Below are 12,244 nucleotides of genomic sequence, written 5' to 3'. Positions count from 1 at the left end.
TCAACGTCCGGGTGCAATTCCGCAGCAGCCAGGTCTCACATTCCTGCCTCGGCCTCTTCCAGTTTTCTGTTTTGTATTCGTGTTGCCTTGGGGTCGTTTCTTTCACCGCTGGGTTCACCTTGCCCACCGTTGTTGCTTCTTCGATGTGCTAGAAAGTTTTTCTGCTGTTGGGTCGATAAGGTTGGGCCCCTTTGTCCAGGAAAATGTCGTCAACACGCTCTTCCCCCACGGGAGATGCTTTTTTTTGTCCCTTGATTCTTAGTGTGGATTATAAAATGGTTTAGCTTCTCCCACCCGCTCCGCCTTAGGAACCACCCGTATCTTTTCTGCAATTCTTGCACGCCGCTTTATTGCCAAGCTGTTCGGGTCAGTCTTGCTACGTGTGAATGATGCGCTGGAGGTTGTGACCAGAATGGGCCCGTCGCGGCCTCCGCTGACGTTTGCCCTGTGTGTGTTGCCGGTGAATCCGCTGCTGGTACCTTTCTTCCGCCTCCACCACAGCCCCTCCTACTTCATACAGTGTCTAAGTAATGCGAGGGAAGAGCTGCACTCCGGTGATCTTCTTTTCCCCTCTCGGGCGCCATCGAACCGCGCATTCGACTGCTTTTCCAGAAGCGGTGGCTCGGTTCCACGGTCGGCTGCGGGAATTCATGTCCACACCCACAATGAGCGGCCCTCCGTCGAATTCAACGTCCTCAGCCGTTATTGGTTAAAGATAGTTGATTTGTGGAAATATGTTGACACGAATGTTGTCTGGCCTTCGCGGTTGAACAGGCGTTCGGCAGATTTGACTTCAACACATCTTATTGCCCTTAGATCTTTCGCGACGCCTACGCCATTCCCTGCCGCTATGCCCCCACCCCGTGCAGGCGGTTCCGCCGACGCCGTGCGCCCGCATCATGTGGTTAGTGTGCGCTCTTCTTTTTTTCTTTTTTTTTTTTGCATTTGGTCCCGTCACCGCTCCGCACGCGTTGAGGAAAGTGTTGAATGGGTATTTCGTTCATTGTCCCTCCCCCGTCCCCATATCGCAATAAAGGATGCTGTCGATACCCGAGAGGACGCGCAGGGGGCCGAGAGGATCCGAAAATGGCGTCCCCCGTCGCCAGGGGCGGTGGGTGGTGTTGCCACCGGCCTTCTCTCCGATGCTGGGCGGCCATCCGGCTGCTCTGATGCTCGGGGCCCGGGGTGCATGGGGGCGGCTGGCCGCCGCCTTCGCAACAATTAAAGGTTCATACGCCAGTGACGGTGATGACTCCACGTGTGTGGGGATTGGCCTGTAGCTGCTTTGGCACCGCGGCTGGGGCCCCGCTGTGGGGCCAATGTTTATGACCTCTTACTTTTGCGAGAAACCGGAGGCTCGCGTGGGTCCGATGCCCGTGGAGCACTGCTTCGTCAAAGGTTTGGCCGTGCCTGGTGTTGGTGCTAGTGGCGTTGTGCTGGACCGTTTTTTTTTTTCCACTAACCTCATGTGCGGACCGGCTCGTCGTGAGTGGTGGGCGGAGCCGGTGCCTGTTGTGAGCGTTTTTGGGATGCTGGTTGTATCTGTTGCCGCGAGGCCGGCCACACCCATCTCCGCTCGTAGGCGGGCCTTATTTTCGTGTGTTTTGTTTGTTTTTACTGGGGTTCGGCTCAGGTGTGGAATGCGGATCATAGTTACGGTGTCGGTCCTTCGGCGCCTGTCGGCGGGTTTGGGTGTCGAGCATGATAAGGCGCTGGTGCAGGTCGCTTTGAACGGGAGGGCCACCACCAAATCTGGTGGGTTGCTTCGGCTGCGGTGTGTGTGTGTGGCCCCCCACTTCGCCGCTGGTCTTTTGTCTTATCTTTGAAGGGTATTTGTCGGGCCGGGGGCACTCGGGGGGCGTGTGACGTACCTCCTTTTATCAATCGTGCGAGGATGAGCGCCCCCCTTTTTTTTAAAGGGGGGGGGGCTGGAGAGGGAGGAAAGAAGTTGCCACCGTTGGTGTGGCTCCTTTGTTGGGTGATGGGTGACTTTTGTACCGTTTGTTGGTTGGTATTTGGTTGGTTCTGTCGCTTGGAGGCTATGCTGAAACCCTTGTGCTGCCGGTGCCTACATATATGTGTGCGTGCGCCTGCATGACCTAGGCGATGCTGAAGCACGCATTTTCTTAGAAGTATGTGCCCCTTTCTCCCCGTCTGGACTTTCTCACTTGCGTTTGTGTTGAAAGCAAAAAATTCCCCTTCGCCTTTCAACTTCTCTGTTAGGATATCGGCAGGATGGCGTTGTTTTCGTGCTTTCGTTGTGGTTACATGTACGAATTTGCGGTATCGAACAGCTATTGTAGGAAGCTTACACTTCGCAATGACCACTGCCCTCGCTGTGACCAGTTGACTCTGTTCCGATTCATGAGTGTGAGTGGGATGGTTGGAAATATGCCATTCAAACCCATCGGTGTCCCGGGTCCCTCGTATGCCACACTATGGTGGCGTAAAACTCGGGAAGGAAAGGAAGCGTCTGCTCCACTTGATGCCGTCTGCAAGAGCGATCGTTGGTGAACTTTTTGGCTGCCTCTTTCGCACCATTTTTTGAGTTCGCGTTGTTGTCGAGTGGTGATGTAAAGAAAACTTAAATAAACCCATGTCACCACTTTCCTTCTTTTTTTTCTTGATGCTGGTGTGGCTCTTTGTAGCTTTCTTTTGTGTCAGTGAACTTCCATTTTTTTTTTTTACCAACAGCCCAACTTTGATGTATCAATATTGATCCGCTTCCCTATGATGAGTTCGGTCTTCATTTCTCTTTGCTCCCCCTTTGGGAATACAGTACACTGCTAGAAGGTTTTGGTGGATACACCGAAAAGACGCCCACATTTGTTACACGTATAATACCCTTCTTCGGTGGTGAACGTTTCGGTGCAAGTGCTTGGGCGTGCCATTTACTGCATCAAGGTAATGCACAGGCTCCATCACATTCATTTTTTTTAAAAATATTCTACCCGCCCTTGCCCAGTGGTAGATGAGTAATTAGTGTGATGTCGCTATTCACCGCTCGTTCTGATGGTTAAGCATTTTTGTGGTTTTTCCATGCGAAGAAGATTTTGAGGGATCTTCTAGTGGGCACCGTGTTGCACTTGAATGTTCACCGGAACACTGGAAATAGGTCGTCGGACGTCCACAGTACATGCCGATGATAAATTGCATGACTAAACTCGTCCGCTTTGCATATGTGGTTGATCCCGTTCAGTTCTGAAGGTTCCACCATTGTAGTTTTTATGGGGACCTAATGATGCGGATGAGTCACTTCGGATTACTTCAGAGAAATGTGTCTTCTATTGTCCCGTAAGTATATGGGTTTAAGGGATAATTTTCGCAAAGTGGGTGATCGTTATTTTTTTTATTTGTTAAAACTTCTGGTGTATAACAGTGTTCGGATGATTGGACAAGGTTTCTGCTCGTTCCATCTTTACCATTTGCAACATATTTTTTAAAATGGACCTAAATCATTGTAACGTTGTTGTATGCACTTTTGTGCCCTAACAGCATGTTGCATGTAGACTTGCTCTGGGTGAAAGTTTCAGCATGGCGTTGCTTAACCCAACCGGCTGGGAGTGTCTGTGCCGTTCTGAGGTGACGTTGCCTGTGGTGACGTACTCTCATGTCGCATTCAGTATTAACTTGTACAACGATGCAGGTGAGGGAATAAAGGGTTGATTCCAACATTTCCGGATGCGTGTTGTACCCGATGTCGCTACCCTTAAAATCTTCATGATGAAATATAGTTTACTGAAGTTAATGTTGTCATTATTAAATTTACATTATTATAATTATGATTTCTTTTGTTGAGACGTCGTTCTGCAGTTATTATTTTGGATAGTTCCATAGAAACACATATACTTTTTTTTTGCATCTTTCAGATCTCATTGGTGTGCTGCAATGATTCAAACTGACGACTTGTAGTGTGTTTCCGTCAACAGCCTCCTTCGATTCGACTCCGTAAGCACTGTGGAGACGTATTTATAATGTCATGTGTTTTTCGAGCATACACAGATGTTTTATTCACCCGATTTACCATCGGCATTGTCGTGAGTACGTTTTTAATTCACACCTGAGCTTATCAAACTCAGCGGAACGGAAATCAACTGACCAGTGCGTTTCCTAGCGTTATCGCTGCTGTAACATGAGGTGAATGGGGAACTTTCCTCTTTATGCTGGTGAAAATAATTTTTTTTTTTGAAACGTGCATTAATCACAATTTGTCTCGAATTTTCTGTTTTAAAAGTATTACACTATGCACTCGTTAACCCTGTTTCTCCCTGGACTTTGTGTTTCTGTGATGTAATCTTTTTGTTGGGACACTCTTACTGGACAGAGAGCACTCATCGGGGTCCCTGCTTTTTAATTTTTATTTTTTGTAAGAGAGAAACTCTCACACCTATTCCTTTTTTTTTTTACACGTGAGCGACTGGTGTGAATGGGTTATGGGCTATTCTCCCCTTGTTAAGGTGATCTATCTAATCAGCTTTTTTGTTTTTAAAACTGTGTCTCGAATATGGGACGACTGTGCCCGGGTGCTTCGCATTTACTCGGGTATTCCACCTGCATCTTCCTGACCCCGTTTAATTTGTTTTTTTTCTCCCTACGGTATGAAGGTGAAACATATATCTTATTAGTGGGATTTGAATATCATATGGGAGGGTTCGTTGCAGTGATAGCTTGACGCACGATGTAGTTCGACTTCTTTTTTTTTTTTTGGTACTGCCAGGTTATCCGGAACCCAGGTTTTGTATGCAGGAAAAGAGGCATCGTATATTTCCGCTTCACTTTTTTCATGTAACAACAACTTGTGTGCTACTGTTTCGTGTTGGAAGGTGGACACATGCTTTTCTCAACTAACTATTATTCATTTACTATTGTCCGCCGAGTGTCTCCCTCTGTTTGTAGATTGTTCTGCTATTTGTTTAGTAATCGACTCGGTTGTTTTTGTTTTACGACAAGGAGGAACGTATATGAGTTAGTTTGACCTTTCACCAGATGGTAAGGCTTCTAACTCACTTGTGTTTTCGTGGTAATCAGATAAGGGGCTGTACTTACACACTATGAAAACACATATGGTGTTCGAAACAATGTGTTCTCGCAACCTGAGGATGCTGCTGTCATCTTCCACTTGTTGGCTTAAGGTCGCTTTTGGTGAAGCATGTGGAACCTTAGCGGGTCATTTTTGTTTCTCTTTTCCTCAGTCACACCATAATGATGGCGACTTGATTATTTGGTTGCAGTATCCAAATGCTCAAAGGTCGTTATATTCAAAACATTAGGCGTGGTTGGTTACCACTGCTTCAACCTGGAGGTATTTAAAACATCTTGCATGCGGCGTTCAGTCAATACCCATGAGTGTGAAATAGGCGGTACATTCTGTTAAACTAGGACAAACGGCCACGTATGCCACCCATCTTTTTCACTTGTCGTCGGAGATGTAATAACAAAAAACGACCACAAAGTTGACGCTAGCCACGAGAACATATACTTTGTCGGCCGCTTTTCCCCAGGGACAACGAAGTTACCACGGAACGTTAACCAACATTAAGATGACGAAAAAACGACTGGTTTCAACAAAAGATAAGATATCGAACATATGAGCCAAGAGGGATGTCTACAAAATAATCAAGGTGTACGAATGCGAAGAATAAGTACTATTACCATCAAATGATATCCTATGAACCACCGCCATTCTGCAAGTTAATAACTGCGTAAATATCCGTAATTGAAAAAAGATTTTGACATAACAGTACAAAAAATTGTTACATTTTTAAAACGAGGTCTTCTGAAATTCATGTTTTTTTTTTTTACTCTGCATTGCAGTCTCCGCTCTTATTTAGTTTTGCTTTACGTAAGGTCTCGTTGCTGCCATAAAATAATGTCGGACGAGGAACAAACTGCTATAGTTTGTGACAATGGTTCGGGTATGGTGAAGTCTGGTTTCTCCGGAGATGATGCTCCTCGCCATGTATTTCCATCCATCGTCGGCCGCCCCAAAAATGAGCAAGCGATGATGGGAAGTGCAAACAAGAAACTGTTTGTTGGTGATGAAGCTCAGGCGAAACGTGGTGTGCTTGCGCTGAAGTACCCCATTGAGCACGGAATTGTGACCAATTGGGATGACATGGAAAAGGTTTGGCACCATACCTTCTATAACGAGTTGCGCGTCAACCCCGAGTCACACAACGTGCTACTGACTGAGGCGCCTATGAACCCCAAGCAAAACCGTGAGAAAATGACGCAGATTATGTTTGAAACATTTGGTGTACCTGCCATGTACGTCGGAATACAGGCGGTGTTGTCACTGTATTCTTCTGGCCGTACCACTGGCATTGTTCTCGACGCTGGTGACGGTGTGACACATACTGTGCCCATATATGAGGGTTATTCTCTTCCTCATGCCATCCGTCGTGTGGACATGGCTGGTCGTGACCTGACGGAATATCTCATGAAGATCCTAATGGAGACTGGTATGACGTTCACCACCTCCGCTGAGAAGGAAATCGTGCGGAATATCAAGGAACAATTATGCTACGTTGCACTGGACTTCGACGAAGAGATGACGAACAGTGCTAAATCTGTCAGCGAAGAACCGTTCGAACTTCCTGATGGCAATGTTATGCAGGTGGGGAACCAGCGCTTCCGCTGTCCCGAGGCATTGTTTAAGCCTGCTCTCATTGGACTTGATGAGGCTCCTGGGTTCCATGAGATGACCTTTCAGTCCATCAACAAGTGTGACATTGACGTGCGTCGTGATCTCTACGGCAACATTGTGCTCTCTGGCGGTACCACGATGTTCAAGAACCTACCTGAGCGACTTGGAAAGGAGATCAGCAATCTTGCACCGTCATCGATCAAGCCTAAGGTTGTGGCACCACCGGAGCGCAAGTATAGCGTGTGGATTGGCGGTTCCATCCTCTCATCACTAACAACCTTCCAGTCGATGTGGATAACGAAGAGTGAATACGACGAGTCGGGACCCAGCATCGTACACAGCAAATGCTTTTAACACCGGGTTGTGTGGCCAAATTTGTTCTGTAGTTGCTGTGAGTTGACACGGCTAGTGCTTATGATTTTCCTCGCGTGTGGTGCCTGTACTCAGCCCTATGCCTTATTTGCAACACATTTACGTACAGCGCACAAGAGAAGAGAAGATCACTTGAAGATAATAAATATAGGGTTGTAGGCATCTTGTTTAACTCAAATTTTCTCGTCTTGGTGTGTCGACATGATTGAAATAGTGCCACCAGTTGTGTTTGATGCGTTTGTTATCTATGCAGTATTGCACAGCAAGGTCTTCTGAAATTCATGTTTTTTTTTTTTTTTTACTCTGCATTGCAGTCTCCGCTCTTATTTAGTTTTGCTTTACGTAAGGTCTCGTTGCTGCCATAAAATAATGTCGGACGAGGAACAAACTGCTATAGTTTGTGACAATGGTTCGGGTATGGTGAAGTCTGGTTTCTCCGGAGATGATGCTCCTCGCCATGTATTTCCATCCATCGTCGGCCGCCCCAAAAATGAGCAAGCGATGATGGGAAGTGCAAACAAGAAACTGTTTGTTGGTGATGAAGCTCAGGCGAAACGTGGTGTGCTTGCGCTGAAGTACCCCATTGAGCACGGAATTGTGACCAATTGGGATGACATGGAAAAGGTTTGGCACCATACCTTCTATAACGAGTTGCGCGTCAACCCCGAGTCACACAACGTGCTACTGACTGAGGCGCCTATGAACCCCAAGCAAAACCGTGAGAAAATGACGCAGATTATGTTTGAAACATTTGGTGTACCTGCCATGTACGTCGGAATACAGGCGGTGTTGTCACTGTATTCTTCTGGCCGTACCACTGGCATTGTTCTCGACGCTGGTGACGGTGTGACACATACTGTGCCCATATATGAGGGTTATTCTCTTCCTCATGCCATCCGTCGTGTGGACATGGCTGGTCGTGACCTGACGGAATATCTCATGAAGATCCTAATGGAGACTGGTATGACGTTCACCACCTCCGCTGAGAAGGAAATCGTGCGGAATATCAAGGAACAATTATGCTACGTTGCACTGGACTTCGACGAAGAGATGACGAACAGTGCTAAATCTGTCAGCGAAGAACCGTTCGAACTTCCTGATGGCAATGTTATGCAGGTGGGGAACCAGCGCTTCCGCTGTCCCGAGGCATTGTTTAAGCCTGCTCTCATTGGACTTGATGAGGCTCCTGGGTTCCATGAGATGACCTTTCAGTCCATCAACAAGTGTGACATTGACGTGCGTCGTGATCTCTACGGCAACATTGTGCTCTCTGGCGGTACCACGATGTTCAAGAACCTACCTGAGCGACTTGGAAAGGAGATCAGCAATCTTGCACCGTCATCGATCAAGCCTAAGGTTGTGGCACCACCGGAGCGCAAGTATAGCGTGTGGATTGGCGGTTCCATCCTCTCATCACTAACAACCTTCCAGTCGATGTGGATAACGAAGAGTGAATACGACGAGTCGGGACCCAGCATCGTACACAGCAAATGCTTTTGAAAAAAAAATTTAGTATACCATAGGACACTTTGGTTACCTACTTTTTGCTTATTTGTTATTCTGATTATCTTTGTGTAATTTTTTTTTGTTTGGTATAGAGGTTCGTGGGTGCCAGTTTTTCAGTTACTTCCTCATTTCCCTCCTTTTTTGATCCCTGAAATGTGCTGTTGTTTTGCGTTGGCCATCATATGTTGACCTTCGTTTTATCCTACTCCTGTTATTTGCCATATTTTTTTTTCTTGAGGTAGGGTACCAATGAAAGCTGCAAGAAGTAACGGAGGACGTGCTGGTAATGGCTATACCAAGTCGGGAATGATAAATAGTGTTGCTGCAACCCAATCACAGCCTCGCGTTGTATTCACCAATACAGTTACTGCACCATCTGTTCTTTTGGAGAAACTGCGAACCATTTTTTCCGAGGTAACTATCTGTCTAAAGGACAAAAATGCACCATCTTCGGCGGATGACTTTATCAACGTTGTGGAGGACGGGCTGCGTGCATTGAAGGTTGCCAAAGCTGCCAAATGCGAAAGGGTGCAGCGGGAGGCTGAGGCTGACACATCAAACGCGAAGTGTCCCAAACCCGAGCGTTCCGGCACCGATGAACAGGAGAAGCCAGAGCGTGAAATTAGCGGCTGGCTACGCGCTGTGAAACAAAGTTTGGTTAAGAACAAGAAGATCTCACCGAAGCCGATCGCCGACGAGGAGCAGCAGCGCGAGGAGATTCTGGCGGCGAGACACGCGTCAGCACTTCGAAGTGAGGAGCGGCAGCGTATAGCGGAAGAAAAACGGTTAGAGAAAATTCAAGAGATGAAGCTGAAATTAGAGGCAGCTGAAGAGAGGGGTGCACTTGCAAAGGAGCGGCGCAGGCAGGCGGAGGAGCGGCTACGTATCGACACAATGGAACGCCTCGAAAGTGGTGCCCGGCGCGTTGAAGAGGCAAGGGAGCAGACAAAGGAACGTGCGCGGCGAGGGATCTCTCGTGTTGAGGAGGTGCGACTCAACAATGAGTTGCGCCACCAAGCGAAGGTACTTTTGCTTGATCGGAAAATGTCAGAGGTGGAACACAACCAGGAGCAGAAAAGGGAGGAACTCCAACGATTGGCACAGGAGCGAAACGAAGCCATACTCGCTGCTGCTGAGAGGAGACGAAGCCTCGGCCAAGAACGTATGGAGCGGCAACGACAGAGAGAGCAGCAAAGACGCGAGAACCTAAGACGTCTTGAAGAGCAAAAGAAACTAGAAAAGGACATGAAGGGACAACGTGCTGAGGAATGGGAAAAAAAGGTTCAACAGCGTCAAAGGGCAGCCTCCGCTGAAGCCGAGGCCCGGAGCAGAAAGGCTGAGGAACGCATACAACAAAGTGCCCAACTCCGTGAAGAAAAGATTACGAAATTGCGGCAAAAACTGGAGGAGCAGGAGCAAAAAATCAAGGAAGCGAGGCAGCGCAAGGAGCGTGAACCCGACACCAAGCTCACAATTGCCGAGTTGATGCCCACCATTCCACGGGAGGAGGGAGAGGAAATGGAGCAAAAGTTTTTGAAAGTATTGTCGATGATCACGCGCCAGGGGAAGAGCTTTATCGATAAATATCAAAGGGAGAGCTTGATAGATCAAAAGGACCTGAACCGCAGTAAGTTGAAGTTGACTATTTCCCGGTTAGGCTCAGGCATTTCGCCAGCCCCTGTGACTCAGGTCCGGCAATCGCTGCGGGAAATTCTAGAGGCGCCGGACCTCGGGGATACTGACCATGAATACATGCGGTATTTTAATGCGTATGAAAACATAATTGGCGTAATACTGGAATCGAGGCGGACGAATAACATGTCTGTTCTTCGGCTTGCACACGAGGCACTTCTGCGTTTTCTTGCAGACAAAAATGAAGGGAGAAAGCACATAGTATCTTTTGTTCGCTCGGGTAATCTTGCCCCTCTCCTGCAGTGTATTAGTGAGGAAATTAAGGGCTTGAAGCGTCAGTCACGTTCCGTTCCGCTCGACGCTATGCTCGAAGCACTACACTTGTGTTTTGAAGGCGTCACGTCAGCCGTGCAAGCGGATACCAGTTTGTCGTCAGTGAGAGAGCTGTTGCTTAGCAGTTTTGACTCAACCAACATAGAAAAGTACTGCATCGCCGTTGTAAAAGTGTGCTCGGATGAAGAGGACTTAGATGTCGCACATAGCGCGACGCGGATTCTGAGCTCGAAAATAAGCATATTGAATCGTAGAAAGGGTGGGTGCCCAATTGCTTTGGTTCAAGAAGCAGCATCCTCTTTTTTTGCCCTTCTTCAGAATATATTAACACCCAACGGCTGCTCCTTGAGTGAGCTTAGTCCAGTGCTTAGTGCTCGGCGGGTTACCGTAGTTTGTGTTGCATTTAATGCCTTAAACTGCCTCGCTAGGTGGAATCTGGAAACACTGCAGGAACTACTTCACGATTCCCCCACCAACAAGCGGACGGGCGCTCATTCTGGTTCTAATACCATACCCACGGAGTCGTCGAACACGTTCACAAGAACTGAGTTGTTCCATATGCTTAACGGGTTCTTTACATACGTACAATCTCACACAGACAGCTTGGAAGCGATTAAGGAAGAAAATCCTGCCCGTGGTGCTGTTGGAGGCTCATTTGAGGAGGCATTGAAGTTTGGTGTGTCGGCAGAGCAAATGCCGCTGCTTGCCAGAACGGAAGCCATTAGTTGTGCAACGTCCGGGAAGGTTTCCGTGACAAACCGCCAACAAAATAACCTGCGCGGCGCGTTACACGAATGCTTACTTTTGATAGGCTACCTCTCCATACAGGATCCAGAAATTCAGGACATCTTTGCCTGGGGGAAGGGGAAGTCACTGCTGTCAAAGATACTTTCCACCATGCCCTTTCAATATTTTACGACGGGCCGTCATATTCTCTACCCGACGCTACTGACCATTCTCGTTGACTCAGGGGACAATGTAACACTGGCGAAGGAGGAGATGGACACGAGATCGTTGCTAGAGTTCATTCGTGAAGAATATCAATCACTCCCGAAAAAAAGCAAGCTGCACGCCCTCCAGCGCTATAACGAGCTCCGGTCTGAGGCACTTGCAAACAAGGAGCGTGCGGCAACTGAGGCAGCGAAGAATGCACCACCGACCAGCTGGGCTGACTTACTCGGTGGGGATGACGATGAGTTTCTTATCTTGGCGCAGAAACAAATGGAGCTTAAACCACTGGAGACGAAGCCGGTGGAAACTCGCCATCCGTTGTGGACTCCTGAGAAGGAGCGGTTTGCCAAAGCACTGAAGAATCAGGCGTTGACTCCATCAGGCTACTTTAAGATAGAGAAACGCCTCCCTATAACTCTTTGGCCAACGGTTATAGATCAACTGGCTGTTGTTGCGGGAGAAAAACGAGAAGGTTTGATAGATCCAGCCGTTTAGTGAAGGAGGAGAGGAAAAAATAATGTTTTAAAACCACTTTTTTTTATATTTTGAGACCCGTTTTCTACTTGCCTTGGCCCAAAACGGAGAGCCTGGAGAGGATGGCGTCGCATGTGCAACAGTATGCCAACACAAGCCAGGCTGTATGACGTGGTGTAATGCTGTGGTTCTGTTTGTTTGTTTTAGGCGACTGTGGAATGCCCACGGTTGTGGCGCACAGATTCTTTTGAACCCTTATATAAAAATAAGAGAATTATATACATGTGTACACGCGCACTTATGCGCTGACCGATACCGTTTTTTACCCAC

The 12,244-nt window shown here is 47.7% G+C and overlaps 4 protein-coding genes across 4 annotated transcripts; all 4 read left to right on the top strand.

Moving 5' to 3' along the window:
- Positions 1-412: 412 nt before the first annotated feature.
- Positions 413-1,225, top strand: TbgDal_IX4920 (hypothetical protein; the record flags this gene model as incomplete). The annotated part of the gene is made up of 1 exon (XM_011778380.1): positions 413-1,225. One exon carries the CDS (start codon positions 413-415, stop codon positions 1,223-1,225), a length of 813 nt encoding a protein of 270 aa, XP_011776682.1.
- A 4,560-nt stretch (positions 1,226-5,785) lies between these two features.
- On the top strand, positions 5,786-7,000 carry TbgDal_IX4910 (actin A; the record flags this gene model as incomplete). The annotated part of the gene is made up of 1 exon (XM_011778379.1): positions 5,786-7,000. One exon carries the CDS (start codon positions 5,786-5,788, stop codon positions 6,998-7,000), a length of 1,215 nt encoding a protein of 404 aa, XP_011776681.1.
- A 387-nt stretch (positions 7,001-7,387) lies between these two features.
- On the top strand, positions 7,388-8,518 carry TbgDal_IX4900 (actin A; the record flags this gene model as incomplete). The annotated part of the gene is made up of 1 exon (XM_011778378.1): positions 7,388-8,518. One exon carries the CDS (start codon positions 7,388-7,390, stop codon positions 8,516-8,518), a length of 1,131 nt encoding a protein of 376 aa, XP_011776680.1.
- A 255-nt stretch (positions 8,519-8,773) lies between these two features.
- On the top strand, positions 8,774-11,935 carry TbgDal_IX4890 (hypothetical protein, conserved; the record flags this gene model as incomplete). Its single annotated transcript, XM_011778377.1, has 1 exon — positions 8,774-11,935. The coding sequence occupies one exon, from the start codon at positions 8,774-8,776 to the stop codon at positions 11,933-11,935; it is 3,162 nt and encodes a 1,053-aa protein (XP_011776679.1).
- Between the last annotated feature and the right edge of the window lie 309 nt (positions 11,936-12,244).

This window comes from Trypanosoma brucei, chromosome 9 (genome assembly GCF_000210295.1).
Source record: "Trypanosoma brucei gambiense DAL972 chromosome 9, complete sequence".
NCBI lineage: Eukaryota > Euglenozoa > Kinetoplastea > Trypanosomatida > Trypanosomatidae > Trypanosoma > Trypanosoma brucei.
Note: the sequence above shows the minus strand (reverse complement) of the source record. Positions and strands in the feature narration are given on the sequence as shown.